Source organism: Dermacentor albipictus, chromosome 2, assembly GCF_038994185.2.
Source record: "Dermacentor albipictus isolate Rhodes 1998 colony chromosome 2, USDA_Dalb.pri_finalv2, whole genome shotgun sequence".
NCBI classification, from domain to species: Eukaryota; Metazoa; Arthropoda; class Arachnida; order Ixodida; family Ixodidae; genus Dermacentor; species Dermacentor albipictus.
Window position 1 is genome coordinate 82,812,637 of NC_091822.1, and position 21,740 is coordinate 82,834,376.

The following is a 21,740-nucleotide window of genomic DNA, read 5'->3' on the forward strand; positions in this document are numbered from 1 at the left end:
ATAGGATATGAAACGTTTTCTTAGTTCAGTGAAGCCTTTAAGTGAACACGTCTGCCTAGTCATATATCTTCGTCAGAGAAGCGCAGGCTAGTGCTGGGAGCCTTCGGCGACAGCGCATGTATACCTGTCTTTATGACGCGTCGCACGGCGGTCATCGCTTCTTGTGCTGGCGCTGTAGACATGAAAAAATGGTTTATTTAAGAGCACCGATGCGAAAGCTGAAATACAGAGTGATTTATCCTTGTTAAACGTCTTGATTCCTGAGCCTAGACGCGCCGATAGCGTGCAGACGGACTCGGCGGATACGCTATGCCTTAGCTTGGGTGGCGACCGATCTCGGCGTGGGTTGCTGGCGAAAGCTAAAATGGGTGTATTTGAGCCTCAGAAGCTTTTTTTAGTACCATAGGGAAAGTGGAAGCACGCGAAGCACCTCAGCTTTGTTATCGATGCGATAATATCAGTCAGCGGTAGGCTTCGAACTCGGGGTCCGTTCGCTTGAGTGTGAAGAACTTCTGCATTTCATGTCCACTCCACAACGCTGCGACAACGGCGACAACTACCAGTCGTATGTTAGGTGCGAACTACTAAAAAACGCGGCGTCTTTTGCGTTTGCGTAGTTTTGTTAAAGAATTTAGCTATCCGGCCAATCAAAAGCGAAAATGCAAGAAACGAAAGTGATCTTCAGTGTGAAATGTGCATGAATAAACAGGGCAGCTCACGTACCTTTATTCCAAACTGCGGCACGAAATAGAGTTTTATGACCCCAAGATATAGCGTTATTTACGATAAAAGACTCTTATCAAGCGATGAAATTGAATAAAGCATTTAGTATTCAGCAGCGCTCGTCTTGTGTACTGGTACCGGCGCGGCACAGACACAACCATGGCAGTGTCCTGTGCGAACCAGCGAACTGCAGCTAGAACCAGCGCCTGTACAGCACAAACCAGTGCGCCCCAGTGTCATGGCATTGGAACCAGCGTATCTTCCAGTGTGATCCAGCTCGTATCCAGCGTTCTCACTGGTGTCCCAGTGAGTTCCAGCGAGCGCCAGCGTACCCACTGCGATCCAGGGCCAAAAAATGCGCTGGTTTCACACTGGAAGGCCCAGGAAGATGCTGGTTTTTGCAATAGGGATGTTTATGACATTTTAGAACTTCACAGTGGCGCCATTAAGAACATTCATAGGATAAGGAGGAAAGCAACTGACCGGACGCGACGTGCGGTCCTGAATATATTAGAAGCACGAAGTAATACGCACGCATTAAAGTGGGAACACAAACTAAAGAAAAAAACGCGCCATTTTCTATAGCCAAAGGTTTTTGAAGGTTTTGTGATTTTACTTGACAAAACCATGATTTCATTTTTATTCCTTAAAGACCCTGTAAAGGGGTATTACATAAGGTACATCATAAGGCCCGCCGTAACGGGGGACTACGGATTATCTTGGACCACCCGTAGTTGTTTGAACCTGCACACAATGCATGGTACGTGAGCGTTTTTGCATTTTGCCCGCATAGAAACGGGGCCGCCGTGACCGGTAATCGGACCCGCTACTTCATGCTTAGCAGCGCAACGCCACAGCCACTAAGCCCCCTTGGCCGGTTTTTCTAAGGTTCGCGATGTGAGAACGAAGCTGAGGCCAAGTGCCAAAGGGAGCCCGTGACGCTCATGATCGAATTTCGCTGGCTTTCGATAAGTTGTAGGTGAATAACGTCGCCTACGCCTTTGATAAGAATGAAAAGAAACAAAGTATCCACAAAGAAGCGACGATGGAAAGTCAACCCGGCTATTAAGGTGCGATGCCACCGTGAAGTCAAACATTTTTATTTTAAGGCGTAAGTTCAGTGGCTCATGGGTGTCCGGGCGCTGTCCGTGGTGGACTCAGGAAAGCGGCTATCACCGGCGAGGGGAGCAAGGAGAGGAGGCGCCATACCAATAGCGCTGTGCGTGTGGGCGCGTAGGATAGCGCGGACATGCGCGTGGGCGTGCGCGCATATCGCCGACATCAGAATCAGAATCGGTTTTTATTGAGATCATTAGAATGATTACAAGTTGTTAATATTCAGGAGGAGGTCCCGGAGTCAAACACTGCAATGGGACCTCCTTTACAAAGTAAACGTAATAAAACAAAAGTACAGCAGTTTTCAACACATTGTTAAAAAATTACAGGTTTTAGTATGAATACCATGATTGAAGAAATTACATATGCATAAATGTCATGAAAAAAAGCTCTGTAACACAATCTCGTTGATAACTGATGAAGTAACTGCGTAGATGACGTGACGAACACAGTAGAATTTGTTAACTCGAATGTATATGTGATGCAAGAACAGAAACCTAACGGTATCGCAATGAAAATGAAATGAAGGGACCCTGAAAGAAATGTTATGAGTATGGACTAGGCATCAGTATTCGACATAATGTAATCGTTTAGTTGTTTCTTGAATTCGTGAATTTTAAGTGTTTTTATGTAAATTGGTAGTGCGTTCCAAAATGCGATAGATGAAAAATGGACGCTCTGTTTGCCATAATTAGTATGGATTTTAGGTAAAATGAAGTTACTATTTATTGCAAACCTGGTAATATTAGTATTTAATAGAGAAGGCTGTGGTAACAACCTATCGCATCGTGTGTAATTGATTTGGCGGAACAAAAAGGTACCTAGATTATATTTAACGAGTTGTGTGACTGATTAGTTCGTAAAAGATATGAGGCGTTGTTATTATATGGGCTAAATGTAATTATCCTAATAGCCTGATTCTGTAGAATTTGCAATGAGTTTAAATGGGTTACGTAAGTGTTTCCCCAGCAAGTAACGCAGTAAATGATGTGGGAATTAATAAATGAAAAGTATAATGATAGTAATATTTGATGGTCAAATAAGTTTCGTGCTTTTAGAAGTACCCTAATCCCGTAGGTAATCTTCTGTTTTAGTTTGGTTATGTGTTCAGTAAATTTAAGATGTTTGTCTACTTCTATGCCAAGGTAATTGCATGAAAAACTTGCAGGGATAGGACTTCCGCCTAATAAGATAGGAGGAATGGAGTGAAGTGTTCGTTGGTGGGAAGTGAATACAAGAAATTTTGTTTTAGACGGGTTTATCTGTAGCTGGTTAGTTTGGCACCACTCCATCAGGCTGTGTAAGTCGCTATTAAGGTTAGATACTAAGGTTGTAATACATTTATTGGAATTATTAATAGTAGTATCATCTGCATAAAGTATACATTTCGAAAAGGACAGGCAGTTAGGCAGATCATTCACTTATAATAAAAACAAAAGGGGACCCAATATAGAACCCTGGGGCACACCACTATTAGTGAACATGGTTTTAGAATGAACGGCTGAAATGGTTACTATTTGCATTATGTCTGTTAGGTAATCTTGTAGTAACAAGAGCGCTGGGCCGGTGATTGCCAATGATTCAAGCTTACGAAATAAGATGCGGTGATTTATTTTCTCAAACGCTTTGCTTAAATCTACAAACACTGACGCTGCATAAATCCCTTCATCGATAGCTAGTTTTAGTTGATCGGTTAGAGCAACGAGAGCCAGTTCGGTCGAGTAACCCGAGCGAAAGCCGTATTGGAATGGTGAGAGAATGTTAAATTTTGTAAGGTAATTAGTTAAACGTTTTTCTATTAACTTTTCGATTACCTTACTAAAGAATGGTAATACACAGATGGGGCGATAATTAGAAATTAAACAGCGGTCACCTTTCTTAAAAATTGGGGTGATCTTGCCTTGTTTTAGCTCTTGTGGGAAACTGCCTGATTTAAACATGACGTTGATTATGTCTGCAAGGACATCACTTAGTAGGGGTGCAATTAATTTTATATGGGAAGGATGTAATTTATCGATGCCGGCGCCGGTTATTTTCATGTTGTTTATAATGTTCAGAACTTCCTGAGATGTAGTTGGAAATAAAAAGAAGGAATGAGGCAGGCGCTGGGGCACGGGATTGTCATGCGCAGGTGGCTGTAGCTCGCTGCTAAAGAAGAAATCAGCAAACGCATCAGCTATTTCTTTGGCGGCTAGATTTCGCAGGAGTATCATTATACAGTCAGTGTCAGGCTCCGCAATTACTAACTCTGCGGATTACGGACATCTCCTGCACCCTTGGAACAGAGATTTTTGCCGAACACGGAAAATTGAAGTGTCTATCACGAAGCTGCGCTGCCGTATACCTGCATTGAACTTCTACCTCCACAGGTCTGGTCTGGTCCCCTCACCATTATGCTCATTCTGTGGCGAAGCGGAGACAATCGACCATTTCTTGTTGTCTTGCAGACGTTTTTCTATTATAAGAAAACGACTGCTTGAAATCCCGCTTCGCTCTATTGGTTTAACTTTATCAGTGCCTCTGATCCTGTCTTTTGGAGCCTCCATTGTTGGGTTCAGCAACAGAAATGTTTGCTTGGCGATCCAAAATTACCTCATTGAAACCAATCGATTTCCATGTTAGATTGATCGTTCTCCCTCCCAACCATAGCTTTTTTTTATTTATTTCTTATCTTTTATTGATTATTATTGTTATTAATATTATTATCTTATACCCGGTTTTGATCTGATTATTTCCTTTTTTCTCCAAACACAAAACGTTTACTTTTAAACTCACACGCCCAAATTGTTAACTCCCTTGTTATCATTATTATTTTTAGGCACCTAATTAAACCGCCCGATTCTTGGCCAATCCCCCACTGTGGGTATGTGCCACGGCCACTAAGGACAACAACAACAACAACAACATTTCTTTGGCGGTCTTGTATACCATACCCTGGTATGCAATTTCTGTTATAGCTTCGCGATTATTTGCCCTGTTTAAGAAGGAGTTAAGAATTTCCCATTTCTTTTTTACGTTTTTATCGCATTCCAAAATTTTCCTTTCGTACCATGTTTTTTTAGCTTTTTTCAATGTGGCAGAAAGCTGGTTAGAAAACGTTTTGTACCGGATTGCTAAATTCTTGTTAAATGGTTGTCGTTTGGTTTTCTTATAAAGATTATCCTTTTTGCGCATTAAAGCTAAGAGCTTATCTGTTATCCATGGATTTTGAGGGGACGCGTACATCTTCTTGCATTTAACTTGAACGGAATGACGATCAACACATACCTTGCAGCCGCTTCGTTTGCATCCCATGCTCGCGGCCACGGCGGCGTCCGTTCGCAGAACAGTTCAGACAACTGCTACAGAGGCAGTCATAGATAGGCTTTCGCCTATCGCAGTTTAGCTCAGCTCATATGTATTTAAAGAACATTTTTATTTCTTGTGTCCTTTCTGTAAAATCAATTTCAATGTTGCCAACTTGCTTATAGCTGTATAAACATTTCGTAGTTTTTTTAAGATCAACATTTTGAGCTCAGTGTTAAATTTGCATCTCACGCCTACAGCCCATCGGCTCACCGAAGCATTTTGTCTTCCCCCTCTCCCTTTCTCGCTGGATTCTCACCCGATTTCTGATAAATGCAAAGCGTCACTAGGTTCAGTGCAGTGGTCGTTATCGCCATCGTCATCGTTATCTATGATCCTGTCTCACACGCAGAAGAAGACAATGAAGAAGATGGCGGACGCCGATCCCCTTGGTTCTCGCTCTCCTAAACTTCAAGAAGAGAAAGTGCCTGCAGAAAGGCGTTCGAAAGGCAAAAGCTCATCGCAGAAAGGTGCTTACTCTCCTAAGTCACCAGGCTATAGATCGCCGGGTCAGAAAACGCTGCCAACGCCGACAAGAGACTCAGCCGCGAAGTCCCGTGCACCTGTCGACAAAGGTGGCCCTAAGTCCCCTAAACTGACAGGCTCACCAAAAGGGACCCCGAGACTACAAATAGGTTCACCCCAGGTATTGGGGCACCAGACACCAGCTGCTGCAGTGTCAGCAAAGCCAGCGATATCTGGCCGACCAACGGTGAAACCTGCGGGCCCACTACTGGTCAAGTCTTCGCCGATTGTTGGGGATTCGCAGCAGAATCCGGTTGTGCCCTTGCCGAAGAAAAGTGGGACTCACGGTGCCAAATCCGACGCGTCTTCACCTACACAGAAAGCTTTTTCCTCAGGAATTGGGACCTCAGCTGAACCCGGTGGCAAGGTACAAAATGAAGCTTCACGGAAACGCAGCGTGGTGCCGAAGCCTACTAGTCCGCCGAGTACAGGCGGTTCACCGATACCAGGCGGCTCTGCGAGAGACCCCGGATCGCCGAGGCTAGTAGGCTCACCTGCGTCCGAAGGTATGAAGCAATTTGGTGCACGGCGTAAGCATCGTATGCATGAAACCTAGAAATTTCTGTAAGCGAAAGCAGTCGTACCCAGTGTAGTCTGTCTGGCATTGCACATGCCCTGGTAACGCAAGTACTATCTAAGCCAGCAGCCTCGCCTCGCGTAAAGGTAGAACGAGCGACGACAAAAGAGTGGCCTCTGAGATTGTGGCGTGCTGCCGTAATCTTGAAGGCATCACTGCCAGTGCATAAGCTGGACGATGTTCCAATCATTGACCTGATTCTCCCTCTCCAAATTATGTACCCCCCGTAAGTTCCCCAAGTGGGTTGCTTAAGAAACCAACCCATCTCCTGCAGGTGTGTGGATTGAAACCGACCTGCTGGGATTTTACATAAAACAAACAAACAAGTGTCAGACCTCAAGAACCAAGTCCATCTATCTTTGTGAAGTGTATGTTGGAAGCTACAAAGTTGCTTTGTAATATGTATACTTAGACGCCTATCGCAATAGACACTATTGACTAGGGGTGCCAAGGAGGAAGGCTCGAGTTTTAAATAATAATAATAATAATAATATTTGGGGTTTTACGTGCCAAAACCACTTTCTGATTATGAGGCACGCCGTAGTGGAGGACTCCGGAAATTTTGACCACCTGGGGTTCTTTAACGTGCACCTAAATCTAAGCACACGGGTGTTTTAGCATTTCGCCCCCATCGAAATGCGGCCGCCGTGGCCGGGATTCGACCCCGCGACCTCGTGCTCAGCAGCCCAACACCATAGCCACTGAGCAACCACGGCGGGTTGAGTTTTAAATAGTTCGGGATCTACGCTAACTGTGATGGCGTGTTCAGTGGAATAAGGTAATCGTATAGAGAATTCAAATTGAACTGTCGGCGCGCCTGCAATTTCATTTGCTTATCCAGATTCTTTCTTCAGTTATAGCCACTTGGACGTTACCTCACGGGCGGCCGGAAAGGGAATCACGTGGTCGAACTATGGGTGCCTTCTTTCATTTGTCTATCGTCCCATTCAAAGCATTACCTGTGCAAATAAGTTACCGAAAAAAAAGTTATATTTAAGGTGTTCGAAAGAAAGGAAAGGGGGCGCGAGAATGCACCACGTTTGCACGGTTCGCTTTCGACGGTGCACAGACAATGTCTGAAGGAGGACATTGAGGAGGCCCTTGACTTGGTCCAGAAAGGCGTAGCAAGCGGCTTGCGCCGAGCGTGTAGCTAGTTAGCGGAAGAGTCACAATACTGAGATTATTGGTTGATAACAATACGCGACACTGGCACGTAACATAGGCCAGTCTACCTTCAGCATTCGAAATGAGAAAATGGCGTGCGCAGGGTACGCTCGTGTTGCGATACTTCACTTTATCTGGACATTTTGTTGTATGCTGTTATCGCGCGTTCCGCGCTACCTTTGTTTACTGACTGCCGTCCACCAAGCTCACGCGAGCGTGAACCTCTGGGCATCCTGCTTGGCACCTCTAGGTCAGTGTTCAGAAAAAAATCCCTTACGCTAGAATCATTCGTAAAAAAAAAAAGAAACGCACTGAATCCGGTCACTGGACATATCATTAGCGGAACCCACCGGCCTATCGAAAAAGAGCACTTCCAAAAGATAGGCTTTGTGAATTCGGTCCCAGAATCTTCTAATCTCGCACAGCCGCTTAAAGCAAACGCACTTTATTTCGATCCTCGCCACCAGTTATTTGCGCAGCGTGCGCTCCGCTACGGCTTTAATGACAGGGAAGCTGATGTAAAGGTCATGGCGAACGAACACTTGAGGCCATCATGCGATAAGGACCGGCTGAGTGCCATAGCTGCTCTTCTTTCGTTCGTTCGGCCAATTCCGCAATGTGCGACAAAAGATGGCTGCCCTCTAGAAGTACTGCCTGGTTGTCGTCATTATCTTCAATCCGAGCCATCATATGGTCGCTTAAGTAGCACGGCAATGATGACTGTTTAGTGCATAAACAGATTCCTACAACAGTCGTTCTGATGGCATTTGAGGAGTTAAATTTGCCTGTTTATAAAGATGGCATCGACAAGGCTAAATTGGATAAATGGTGCCTTGCGCGCGCACGCAACATTGCGTTATTTGTTTTGTTTGGCATTCGTCTTTCTGTCATCCTACATATATATGTGTGAGCACTTTCATGCGTTGATTTCCATAGAAGTAAGCGCTTGTGTTTCGTCAATTTCGCGCTGCCTGCCACAATAGAAAGGTTAGCTCAGTTTGCACATGAGTACAAGACTACTAATATACTTTCGAGTAGAACTTGTTGCTTGGCGAGTTGGTTGGGATCTAATGAATGAATTATTGTGCCAAAAAGGAACATGACGACTTGGGAGGGAGTCTGTCGTTTCCTACTCTCCCTCCCAATCTTTATTCTTCTTTTTGGCGCAATAATGTATTCATTAATGCATTTCCGCAGCTTTCCATCAAAATAATAACTTGGAATATTACGTGTTCCCCATTTACCATACATAGTGGAGTTATTTTCCACAAAGACCCATAATCATTGACACAAAAGCTCTATACAATCCGTTAGTCAACACAGTGGAAGTTTAGCAGCAAGGTGCTTTCGTTCTGCGTATAAGCGAACGCTGCATTGCAAAGACAACATCAATTATCTCCGCGACAAAATAATGCCAATTTATTAAAGAAAATTCAGCGTAAGCGTAATACGTATTCTTGCTAGAATTCATGGGAATGGGAAAACCAGCATCAAAGGAACGAAAACAAAGGCCAGAAAAAACCGTCATATCATACCGTTGTAGTTGGCGCCCTAACACCCGCGATAAACAGAACACGCTTGCGTGTTGAAACAAGACACGCCCGCAGCATGGACTGAACTTATACTTCCTGCTTAAGTGCGACATTTCTCATGTGCTTGATGCGCTCATCTCGCACTCGTACTTGCAGGTTCGACGCCACTCGAGCAGCTTGTTAAACTAGGGGGCGACCTCTCTCCGGCAGCTAAGCCCCACTCGCCAAAACTGGAGGCGCCAAAACGCAGGCAAGATTCACCAAAGTCAACACCCACGTCGCCCAAACCAGAGGCGGGCTCACCAAAAGCCGAGCTCGATAAGACACCAGAGCCCGGGTCACCTTCACCGAAATCAGGAACGCACCGTCGACCAACACTCTCGCTAAAGGACCCCCGCCTGCAGCACTTTTGGCGCGCATTCAGAGGTCAGTTGCAACGAGAAAAACAATCGGGCAGCCCCGCTGACAAATCACCCAACAACATTTCACCCAAGCGCTCGCCAAAACTGTCCATGGTCGAGGCCGCAGCTGCAGCAGCAGGGTTTCCTACTCGGAGACGACTGCAACCCACCGCTGCTGAAAAGCCCTCCGGCTCTTCATCGCCAGCGAGTGCTTCACCCAGGCAAGCTATACCGTAAGAATACAAACGCGCGCGTTTCTGTTTATAGACCTCCAGCCGTGAATTTCGCAGCAAATGATGGAGTCCTTGTGTGCAAATGGCTCCAGAAAACATGTAGATAACAAGATGACTGCCTCTTGAGTGCCTTGTGGTCGCCTTGTGATCACCCAGCCGCCGCCTTTCTGTTCTTTGTATTCATTGGCACTCTTTGCATGGCATGACAAAATCAATTATTGCAGCTATACGTTCTGTAAGATATTTTCCCTTACCGGTTGCTTTCAAGAGCAATGCTTCCCAGGAGCGATTGCCCAATCGAAATGCGGGAACCACAGGGCATTCATCGCGGTGCCTTTAATGGCACAGTTTTTCTGTTAACCATTCCTTTCACTGTAGTGCTGGGTTTGATAGGATCACAGGGCTGACTCATTAACTTACGCGCCAGAGAGAGAGAGTTGGAAACGACAAAAATACGTGCATGGCGTCGAAGGTCATTTGCACACTTTAAGAAATAATTGTTAAGCTCACTACATGTATATTCTCAATTCAGAGTTTCTGGACGCCCCCTCTCCCCTAGTAGGGTAGCGCAAATCAAAAACTAACACCTGGACGAAAATAAACATTTGATGAACGCTTATTAAAAAAAAGTTACCACAATTTTTATTTCCACGTGCACGAAACCGCTATAAAAACAGATTCAATTGGAAAGTCTATAATCAAGATTTCATAAAATCACAACAAGTACCATAGTCGTGGGAATTGTGCGCGACGTTCGTAACGGAGATCTTTCACTCAGGCTAGTTAAAAAATCCTCGAACTGCTTTCTGCAAAACTTTAGACTGCTAAAAGACGGCCACTACGACGAAACAACCATTGCTGTTCATTAAACGCGACGCTCCTTCCTTTCACAGCAAGGTGGTGTCGCCAAGTCAAAGCAAACGAGGATCGCCGAGCAGATCCGCGAAAGCCGGACAACGCAGGAGCCGGTCCTTGTCTCGAGTTCGAAAATGGCAAACTCCGACGAACAGCGAGTTCGCTTCGTCTTTGATACATTATGTGAGTGACACATTCAAAAATCCAAATTTATTGTGTGCTTTGGCTTCTGGTCAGGCGAGAGACCCTAAGGGTGACCTTAGGGTGCTTCGTATAATTTCACAACGCGCCCTCTGAGATCGGCACAGAAGCATTTTCGCATTCACCGGTATCCGGACGAGGTTGCCGAAGCGTGGAGTCGAACTCGCTATTTCATGGTCGGCAACAGAACGCCATAACCATTCAGCCACCACAGCGTGTAGATCATTCGAGATGTTTTTTTAAACGTTTTTATTTTCGTTTACTCTTGAGGTAGGAGTTTGTTCCCGGTGAATGCGGTGGCTTTCTCACATCAATCTCTCTTCGGCATCGCGACACAACCTGCGTGCTTTCCGATTGACTCGTATGATAAAGTTACTAACTCGCAGTGGCTTGCGTCTAGTGCTCAATGCCCAGTCCAGGAAAAGTTATTTTTCAACCGTGAAACCTTCTTTCTGGAATTCCTTTGTAGCTTCAAGATTTCATGCGTTGGATGGAACATTTATGCCTTTTATGGGCAAACAGTAACGGTGCTCATCAATCGAAGTGCGATACTCGGAGACCATGGCTGCCGGAAGTTTTGCGGCACCAGTGGGCGTTGAAGACGCCAAACCGACGTAGTTTTGTGCTGCATGAAAGCGATAGTCTCTGTGAAGTTGACTGACAGGAAGTGGCACCCTGGCACGCCACTGAGAAGCCCGCTGACAACCTCACAAGGCCAATGGCACGCTGTGCGGTCGATGCACGCGCGATATCACTAAGATATTGCAGTGGTGCACATCACGTTCACCCTCTCGATGCGTACACTCTGCGGTAGATTATTATAAGCGAAGGATACAGAAGCAAAAATAACTCCTATGCATCATTATTTCTCGTAAATGTGCAGTTCATACGATGTAATGGTCAAATATATACGCATATATGCATGAGATAGCGTTCAGGCACTCGCGCCATAGATGAGTAATTTGAGGCTGTACCTAGGAATTATTTTCGGGAGCGGTATCACGGGTATAACGGTTGTTATCCTTTAATACTTCCATACACTTATTCACGCGTGTGAATCAAATACATCGCTGACATAGGAAGAAGAAAAAGAGCAAGAACTTCGAGCTAAAGACCACGACGTTTAGGGATTTGTCTGCTCCGCAGGCCTTCTGTAAGTAACCTGTAAATACGTAACCTGAAAGCAGACGGTTCTCTTAGGTGCTTAGTTCGGCTTTGTTTTTGTGGTGTTTCCTCGTCGTCTGCGCCGTTCACGGGGGCGTCTTCGGTTACAAAGGGGGAAGCCTTTCTTCCAAGGCTACCCGGAGTCGGCCATGCATCACCTACATTGCTCCAGGTGGAAAACACCGCCAGTGGAAGCATCAGGCTCCACGAGTCTACGGATAGTTTCACGGAATAGGCAATGGAATCAGAGGGTGCATTCACAGTTTTGAAAACTATGCCGCACATCACCACGGTGCGAGTTGATGACGACTATGGAGGTTCAGTCCGTTCTGATAGGGCCAATGTCTACATCAGCTAGCGAACACATTGAGAGCCTTAATAGACAATTATTAGCATTATTGTTCTTCCCTATAGCCCCAGGCCAGATAAATGAAGTACGCATCAACGCCCGCAAGAACGTACTTACGGTTGATGCGACAGATGCGACCATACTAGAGAATTTGAAGGGTGTTCAGGCACTTGGCAGCATTTCGGTGCGTCGTTTAAAAGTGTATGGAAAAGATACCTCAATTGGTGTGATCTCTGACGTGTACTCTCAAATCAAGAACGAGAATCTCACCAGACATTTCACATCAACAGTTCGGATATTGAGTGTTCATCGCTTCGGACAGTCACGTTGCATTGAGGGGGTTTTTGACTCAACTTATTTGCCAGCGTTTGTAAAAGTGGGTTATGTAAGGAATCCTGTGCGGCCATACGTGCCAAAACCTCTACAGTACCACGGATGCAAGCAAGTCACGTGAGTGCAGTCTCCAAGAACCTCATGACATGTCCACGATGGGGAGGCATTCACCAAATAGAAGACTGTCAAGCCGATGCACCAAAGTGTCTCAACTATGCTGGATCACATGGCGCAACCTGAAAGTTGTGTCCAAAATACGTACATGAGATACGGATCCTCAGCAGGATGGTGAGAAACAATTCTTCGCGCAGAGAGGCCGCTGAATCCGTGCCCTGATGACGACGCCACTCAGGGCAAAAGCGCAAGCGTGCCTGCAGTACAGAGAACATGAACGGGAGACTCAACAAGCGCCCCGCATCTTGTCCGCACAACCATCAACAGAATCCGGAAATGTATAGAAAGACCGAGCGATCACTACCGGCATATCGAAGCCGGCTAGAACGCAGTGACTGGCCCCGCGCAAGATGCTGCTGAGATTGCCAGTCCTTCCCTGCCAACGATAGGTCCTCGCAAGGATCATACGGATGAAGGTTCTACTATTTGCCCTGCGGACAAGCTTGATGGAGCCAATGTCCAGAGCAGGCTTAGACAACGGTTGAATGCAATGCCTAATGTGCTTTCTATTCTACGCACACCATTAGCGTTGGCTGCGTTACAAATTATGGAGACCATAGAGACGCTTCTCGTGGTTCTACGGAAGCATCTATATAAGGCGCTATCAGCAAGAACTTGTTCTTTCGAAGAGTGCGTGCGTCGATCTGTTGTTATGCAGTGGAACGAGTGTAGTCTGCGTGGACAGCTTTCAGATTTTGGAAAACGCTTATTCAGTTATGACTTCCCTTTCATGGTCATTTGTGAGCCCAACACTCTATCATCCTTCCCACTATCAAGGTATTTACAAATTTGGTCACAGAAAGATTTCCACAAGCAAAGATCTGTTGTGCATTCGTCGTGACGTGATGTGCGCCCGACATATTGTCACGGAACATGTTTCTAATGAATGTATCTGCGTGACAGTAAGGCCTAACCAGCGCGTGTTTTCGATCGTTAGAGACTACATACCACCGAAATAAACTTGATCGCCTACACCTGAGTTCTGTCGTCCATTGGTGCCCTGGACCATATATAATCATCGGAGCCTTTGACGCCCATCACCCATTATGGGGCAGAGTTAAGACGAATAGACCGGAGGCAGAATTGGCAAACTTCATCCGTAAGGAAGGTTTCGCAAGCATTAATGACGATTCGCTTACATTCCCCCTAGGCCCGACATATAGCTCCTTAGACCTTAGACATATAGCTCCTTAGACCTTGCATTCATGTCCAGAAGCCTCCTACCCTTAACATCCCGGTGCACAGATCTGGCGACTTTTGGTAGCAACCACATATTTACGTATGTACAAGTGCAATGGTTCCTTCAAACTCCTGGACCTCGTATTCATTGTAGTAACTGGCGAAATTATCAGATATTGGTGGACAACGCCTGCTGAAACCAATCTTTGCCGCCTGATCTAGAACGTCATATTACCACAGCTCTTCATGACACAACAAGACTCATATGCGTATCGCTACCTAGAAGCTCCATCGAAATCGAGTATGAAAAACTATGAGCTGGGCGTCGTCGCGCTGGGAGGAAATACCGAAGAATGAAACTTACCTCAGACCGTGCTATCTGTCACCGAGCTCAACGACATGTCTGTTGGCACCTTGATAAACTGGGCACTAAGCGCTGGAGTTGATTTTGTACTTCCCTAGATCCTCGCAAGCAACTTTGTAAAATATGGCAGGTAATGCGCAACGTACGATTTGCCCCTCATGAAAAGTACCCATTCCGGTCTCTCACAGTGGTACAGTGTAGTGTGAGGTGTAGGTTGCGAAGGACTACTGCAATGTGATTGTGGCTGTAGGTTCTGGTCCACATTCAGCAATCGACCGACAAGCCCCACCGACCACATATAAGCGGCTTGACGTTATGTTCACGATGCAAGAACTAGACGCTGGGTTGGCTGTATCTCGAAGATCATCAGCGGCTTGACCAGATGGCGTCACATACACTGCGCAGTGCGTGCGGGAAGGCGCACGCACTCTCCTCCGCTCCCTCTTCCCTGCGCCGTGGAGCTCACGCACTGTGCCGCAGAAATTGAAAACCAGTCGTAGCGCTTCTGAAGCACGGCAAAACACCTCATGCCATATCCTCCTACAGACCCATTGCCTTGGCATGCTGCGTGGGTAAGATCATGGAGAGAAAGGGGCTGACGATGCTAGAGCGGTTTCTCAAAAAATACAGCGCTTACCCACACATGATGAGAGTTTTCGCAAAGGAACATCCTCCACTGACAGCGTGATTGACTTGATGTCAACCGTCGAACAGGATAAGAAGCGTCAACGCTTGTAACGAGCACTCTTTCTGGACGTCAAAGGCGCATATGACATTGTCTTGCATGACGCCGTTCTTGACGCACTTGAGTAGCTAGGAATTGGAGGTAGGATGTTTCATTGCTTAATGAGCTACCTTACAGGCCATACCATATTTATGACGACGACATACGGGGAGACTAGTCGTCAATAAATCAAATGCGGCGCTCTTGAACGAGGCGTACTCAGCTCCCCGCTATTTAGTATCCATCTTATTGGACTCGCCAATATATTGCTAGAGACTATCAGCATGAGCCTGTGCGCTGAAGTTATCTGCATATGGGCTTCTGGTGTTTCGTGGCCATAACTTCGTGCAAGACTTCAACGTGCAGTGCGGGTCATATCGAAGTATTCGCCGCAGCGAGGTCCACAACTGGCGACTGCGAAGTGTGCGGCCCTTGCAATTACACGCAAGGCGATGCATCTCTACCCGATTACTATTAACTGCTGAGCCATACCGTACGTAACGCACCACAGCTTCCTAAGAGTGATAATAGAGCAAAACTTGGGCTGGTCTAAGCAAGTGTCGATGCTCAAGTCGAAATTAAGCATCTGCGTACACGTGCTTAAATATATAGCAGGCATCATTGCTCCAACTGCATGAAACACTTCATGTAGGCTACCTACAATACAGTTTACCTACCTTTACAAGCATTCGCCCCTGCTGCTTACGTAAATTGGAGAGCTTACAAGCTCAAGCACTGAGAACATGTCTTGGTTTGCCATGCTGCACTTCAACAAAGAGCGTGATTGCGGAAGCATGTGAACCTCTATCTCTCGTGCGAGCCTTTAAGGGTATGTCTTCGACTGTGACACCGCCATGCACGTGACCCTCTACTGACGATTTGCACTCTACGTTCAGACAGCATTTTCTCGTGACATCTTTCGCGTCATGAGAGCGTCCTTTCCTCAGGCTTTACTACGGCAAAAGGAGCGGCCGTAGGAGCCTGGACTTTCTCAAGACCTGCGGTGGCCCAATCTTTTCCTGGAGTCAGGACAAAATAATACATACACTCAAGTGGACTCAACCAATTTATTTGATCCCACATATGTGAAGAATATGCCGCTTCCATATATATATATATATACATATTACTTTGGTTTTGTGCAGATTGATTTTTAGACCCACCCTTCAGCTTTCCCTCTCCAGGTCAGTCACCATGCATTACAATTGGTCCCCTGAGTTACTAAGCAAGACAATATCATCAGCGAATCGCTAGTTACTAAGGCATTCTCCATTAACTTTTAACCCCAATTCTTCCTAATCTAGGTATCTTAATACCTCCTGTAAACACGCTGTGAATAGCATTGGAGAGATCGTATCTCCCTGCCTGACGCCTTTCTTTATTGGGATTTTGTTGCTTTCTTTATGGAGGACTACGGTGGCTGTGGAGCCGCTATAGATATCTTTAAATACTTTTACATACGGCTCGTCTACACCCTCATTCCGTAATGCCTCCATGACTGCTGAGGTTTCGACTGAATCAAACGCTTTCTCGTAATCAATGAAAGCTATATATAAGGGTTGGTTATATTCCGCACATTTCTCTATCACCTAATTGATAGTGTGAATATGGTCTATTGTTGAGTAGCCTTTACAGAATCCTGCGCGGCCTTTTGGTTGACAGAAGTCCAAGGTGTTCCTGATTCTGTTTGCGATTACCTTAGTAAACACTTTGTAGGCAACGGACAGTAAGCTGATCGGGCTATAATTTTGCAAGTCTTTGGCGTCCCCTTTCTTATGAATTAGGATTATGTTAGCGTTCTTGGTGGTGATGGTGCGTTTGGCAGGCATTCTCAAACCATGAACAGCAGGTTGCCACTATCCCTCAAGAGAAAAGTGTATAACAGCTGTGTCTTACCAGTACTCACGTATGGGGCAGAAACCTGGAGGCTTACGAAAAGGGTTCTGCTTAAATTGAGGACGACGCAACGAGCTATGGAAAGAAGAATGATGGGTGTAACGTTAAGCGATAAAGAAAGAGCAGATTGGATGAGGGAACAAACGTGGGTTAATGACATCTAAGTTGAAATCAAGAAAAAGAAATGGGCATGGGCAGGACATCTAATGAGGAGGGAAGATAACCGAAGGTCATTAAGGGTTAGGTACTGGACTCCAAGGGAAGGGAAGCGTAGCAGGGGGCGGCAGAAAGTTAGGTGGGCGGATGACATTAAGAAGTTTACAGGGAGGACATGGCCACAATTAGTACATGTCCAGGGTGGGTGGAGAAGTATGGGAGAGGCCTTTGCCCTGCAGTGGGCGTAGCCAGGCTGATGATGCTGATGCTGATGATGACGATGATGTGTGTGTGTGTGTGTGTGTGTGCGAGGATATTGTAGCACTATTTTCACGAGTTGTGGAAAACACAGCGTTTTGATGTTAATGTACCCTTTTGCAGTCTATAGCCGTTAGATGACCCGCTCTAAAAGGGGTACTACACGAATTCCCTGGAATAATAATTTTTATTCAGAGGCATTTCTTGTGTACTTATGGCGTCCAGCGGTGAGTGATCTGCTAGATGGATTACGTAAATAATTGGTAGTCCGTCAGGTCAATTCAAGCAAGTCTGTTTAGGGTTCCGACAGTTAGGTCGAAACCTTTTCTTGGTTTCCTTCTTCGCGTGGGGCAAGCAGGTGTGTCGCGTGCTTAGAATTAAGGAAATGTACAGTGCATGAGCCAAGATCAAAGCCATCCGCTTCTAAGCAACATTCGCTCTTTTGTGTTCATGCAGATCCAGCAAACTGGCTTATGTGGCATTAGCGAGGGGAAGGGGAAGAGAGGTGCACAATTTTTGTTAGTCACACTTAACCATACAAAGCCAGGAAAAGCAGATAGACAAGAAGTTATTTGTTTTTGTTTACTTGAAATGGGAAGAAATTGCAATGTGAGGTGAAATGAAAGTGGGCGGAAAGCAACTTACCGGCGATGCAAATTGCTTTTACGTCATCATCTGCAAATTATTATACAAAACGGCATTTCACCCAACAAAACAGAAGTGAATTCTCGTATTCGAGCAATAAGTCACAGCTCCGTACTCGCACAGATACGATTTGCTCTTTGTATCCCTAAATCATATTCAGATGGTAATGTAAGACCTCATGATATTTAATGGTTTTATTATACACGTGGAACACCTCCATTATTAGGAGCTTGAATGTTACTGGAGGTCTTAAGTTCTTGCTGCACTATAACTGTTTCACAGAAACGCCACAATTGCGGCGCTTGTTAAGCCAATGCTTGAAAACTTCATATGTTGAAGCTACAAGAGAATTTATAGCATGTTTCACTCTTATAAGCATCTCTGCTTGCGGTAACAGTGGATGACGGCTGCACGTTGTATAAAACACTTTCACTTTCACGCCGCATGCAGGGCTCCGCTCGAAGCAGATTGGCGAACAGTCCATCGAAGAAGTCGCCGCATTCTGTATGGACCCTCCTAGGCGTCGCCATTTTCACCGTTATATTCGCTGGCGTCCTTTTAGCTGTCATGTGGCGCATCATTGCCCTTTTCAAAGTGGAGCACCGGCCTGCCTCTGAGGCCATCCTACACAAAGGCAACGCCAGCTCGAGAAGCCCGCGATCCAGGGCCGATGCAGTCACCGCCGTCGCCGAGGCCTACTCCGCCCTCGTTCGAGACGCCGTTGACAGAAGTGGGGACCCGTGCGACAATTTCTACAGGTTCGCCTGCGGTTCGTGGACACAGAATCATCCCGAAACATCTTCGCGCGTCGATAACCTTGTTTCCTTCATCGGTGCAGCTTTGTCGAGGATGGGCGAAGCCAACGCCAGGAATAAGGAACGAGATCCGATAAGCAAGGCTGTCGGCTACATGAAGGCATGTCTCGCTCCTGAAGAATCCACAGCCGTTGCTGACCTGAGGGCTGTGTTGGCTGAAGCGGGACTGACGTGGCCAGACAAGAGTGAAGGCTCGGACTTTCTGTCTGCCGTGTTTTTCATGGCGAGACGCCTGGCATTGCCGGTATTCTTCGACATCGACGTGCGGCTGCAGCGTGAGCGAGGTGGACGTCGCGTACTGGCGTTTCCCTTGGATCTGATCTTCCAGTCGACCTTGAAAAGACTTTGCAACATGATCGCGTCTCTGCACGTGGTGTCCTACCTACGCGTCGCTTACGAAGCACTGGCAGGAAGCAGCGTCAACGAGACTCGCTTCTCAGAGTTCGTGGAGCTTCTTGCCAACGCAACCGACGTCTTCGACGTGTACCTGCGATCCACCGACAAGGAGGAGGTTATGCGGAACGTGACGTTAGTTTTCCAGATCGCAACGCCGTTAATCACGGAAGGCAAATGGAACGCGGTCCTTGAGCAGTATCTGAGGACTTCCACATCTGACGTGGTCTCGCTTATCGTCTTTGACTTTAAGTCGTTTGCTGCGGTGTTTAGCCTTCTCAAGAGTCTCGGAGAAGCCGCAGCCACAGACCTAATGGGCTTTCTAGCTTTCCAGGCGGCCATCTTTTATACAAATACTAGGATACGAGGCAGCTTTTTCGGGTCGCTGGAGGAAGCCACTAGACAACAGAAACTAATCTGTTTCAAGGAGACATATGGGCTCTTCCAGCACGCCGTCAACAACTTCCTCCTCAACGGCGCCGAAGAGCAGGTGAAAGAGATCGTCGGCGTCGCACGCAGAGTGAGGAGCACGTTTTTTGAGACTCTTCACCGGAACCGCCCGCTATACGGTGATCATCCTCAGCTGCACTCCGTTGACGGCACCTTTAACGCGACGTTCGCTCTCCTGGACGCGTTCAGTATTGACACAAACTGGTCAATGTACGAATCCTACCCCAGCGTGAGTCTCGGTCGTCCTCTGCTAAATCACATCTCCTTCGCAGAGCATCTGACACAAGTTCAGGCACGCGTAGAGATGGTTTTGGACTTAGCAGCATCCAATGAAGTCCGTCGTCGCCCATGGCACTTCGACGACGACTTTTCTGTCGCGCGCGGAAGTTTTGTTCTCACCCCGTACCATCTGCATTTTCCGTGGTACACCGACAAGGCATCGCGATCAGTTTTATATGCAGGGATCGGTTCTCGCTTGGCGGCGACACTGTTCTTTCACTGCCTGCAGAGAAGTTCCACGTGTCGCACCGTCCTAGCCGATCACCGCAGCTGCCTGGCGACGAATGGGGCCGGCTACCGGAGAACATTCGGTGAAGAGCTCCAGGCAGCCTTGGCGGGAATCACCGTCGCATGGCGGGCTTTTCAAGACGACGTCAGCAACGCAACTGAGCACGCCGACAAAGCGTCCTCCCCCATGGAAGCGGACGGCCTGTTCTTCTCTTTCGGCTGCTACTTCTTTTGTGGTGAGGACGGCGGCGAAGAGCTATGCAATGCACCGCTGAAGCATAGCGCCGACTTTGCCCGCGTGTTTGAGTGTGGACGTCACTCTCCAATGAACCCTGAGCGCAAGTGCGCTATCTTCGCTTGAAATATTTCAGTGACCACCTTGTGTACTTTTTTCAGTTTCCTTGTGGCCGCATAGTCAAGCAATGTGTTCGCCGAATGTACTTTATGCATTCTGTGTGTGTCAAAATAACGCATTAGACTTCTCTCTTTATAAAAGAGAGTGAGATGTAACTTCGACGAAAAGGATGGCTCAATGGCCTAAGCAGCGGTGCGAATCAATGGTGGGAATTATAAAATAAACACAATGACGAAATAAGCATAAAATAGAAACACCATATTAAGTATTTGAAAGGAAACCGAGGAGCCCCAGTTCTTATTAGCCACGGAAACAACGGAATCTCGCCAACGCGACCGACGGTGCGATCCACCGACAAGGAGGTGGTCATTCGATATGCGACCTTCTCCTCCTGAATGGGGCCTTCTGAATGGGACATCATTTATTGCGTTTACTGAAGTGTAGAAATGGTAACGTAAAGTGAAACGAAAGTGCACGGTAAAGCAAACTTTCGCCAATGAGAGCCCAACTCATGCTGGGAGGGGGGGGGGGGGAGGGCGTGTAGGCTCAGGTGTGAGTTCCGCTCTCACCAACGGCAAGTTACTTTTTCGCACACTTCAATTTCTTTTATCATATGATTTCTACACTTGAGTACAACAAATGGTGTCCCATATGCCTTTAATGGCTTTATTACCTGCTGGCTCTGTATGTTTGCGCATGAGGGGTTGTTGGAGCTTGAGAATGTCTGTATACCCAAGTAATTTGGCATATTTTTTGTTTTTCTAAATGTTTTGGCGAACAGAAAGGAGTTGCAAGAGGTGGCGCTTGGTTACAGTATTTTCTTCATGTCTGTATCTAGTAGGTTATTGCAAGTGGAGCCTAAGAGTGATAGCGTCTTAATACTATGGTGCCTTATGCGTCGAAGCATTGGACTACACAACTTTGGAGATGTGTACGAAAGCCTTTTATCTAGCCAATAAGGATTGTCTTTGGTGTGTATTCTGTGTGACCTATGTGTCTGTGTGTGCGGATTTTATTGTTATTACGCGCGGTTTTTACTCTCTGTCACGCGCGCGTGTTACGCGCGGTTTTAATCTCTGTCAAGGAAAAATTATAAGTGTACCATTTTCTTAAGTTAGTTCGCTAGTTCTTTACAATGTTGATGTGCGTCAGTTATGCTCACAATAGCAGCTTCCACGCTTTTGTACTTTTGTTGCGTAGGCAAAAAAAAATGGCCGCCGCCCCAGAGTAAAAAGAGCTAAAACATAAAGTAAAACCGCATCGCCGGGAATGCCCCAGCTGCGTTCAAACGCAAAAAGTGTCAAAA

At 46.5% G+C, this 21,740-nt stretch overlaps 2 protein-coding genes across 2 annotated transcripts in view; one reads left to right on the forward strand and one right to left on the reverse strand.

The window, feature by feature from the left end:
* Positions 1-5,148, reverse strand: part of LOC135895840 (sodium- and chloride-dependent GABA transporter ine-like) — a 95,790-nt gene extending 90,642 nt beyond the window's left edge. The window contains exon 1 of the mRNA XM_070532950.1: positions 5,107-5,148. Coding sequence (XP_070389051.1) covers positions 5,107-5,128 — 22 coding nt within the window. The 5' untranslated portion in view covers positions 5,129-5,148. The remainder of the gene's footprint in view (positions 1-5,106) is intronic.
* Positions 5,149-5,515: 367 nt separating this feature from the next.
* Positions 5,516-20,897, forward strand: LOC135895830 (neprilysin-1-like). The gene is made up of 4 exons (XM_070533260.1): positions 5,516-6,215; positions 9,139-9,604; positions 10,510-10,654; positions 18,365-20,897. Exons 1-4 carry the CDS (start codon positions 5,516-5,518, stop codon positions 20,438-20,440), a joined length of 3,387 nt encoding a protein of 1,128 aa, XP_070389361.1. The 3' UTR covers positions 20,441-20,897.
* The last annotated feature ends 843 nt before the right edge of the window (positions 20,898-21,740 follow it).

What these genes read in the sequence shown, in the direction of transcription:
- LOC135895830 (XM_070533260.1), top strand. Translation starts at nt 5,516, where the DNA reads ATGATCCTGTCTCACACGCAGAAGAAGACAATGAAGAAGATGGCGGAC. An exon ending in AGGCTCACCTGCGTCCGAAG is followed by an intron (nt 6,216 to 9,138) that starts GTATGAAGCAAT and finishes TCGTACTTGCAG; the next exon opens with GTTCGACGCCACTCGAGCAG. An exon ending in CCAGCGAGTGCTTCACCCAG is followed by an intron (nt 9,605 to 10,509) that starts GCAAGCTATACC and finishes TTCCTTTCACAG; the next exon opens with CAAGGTGGTGTCGCCAAGTC.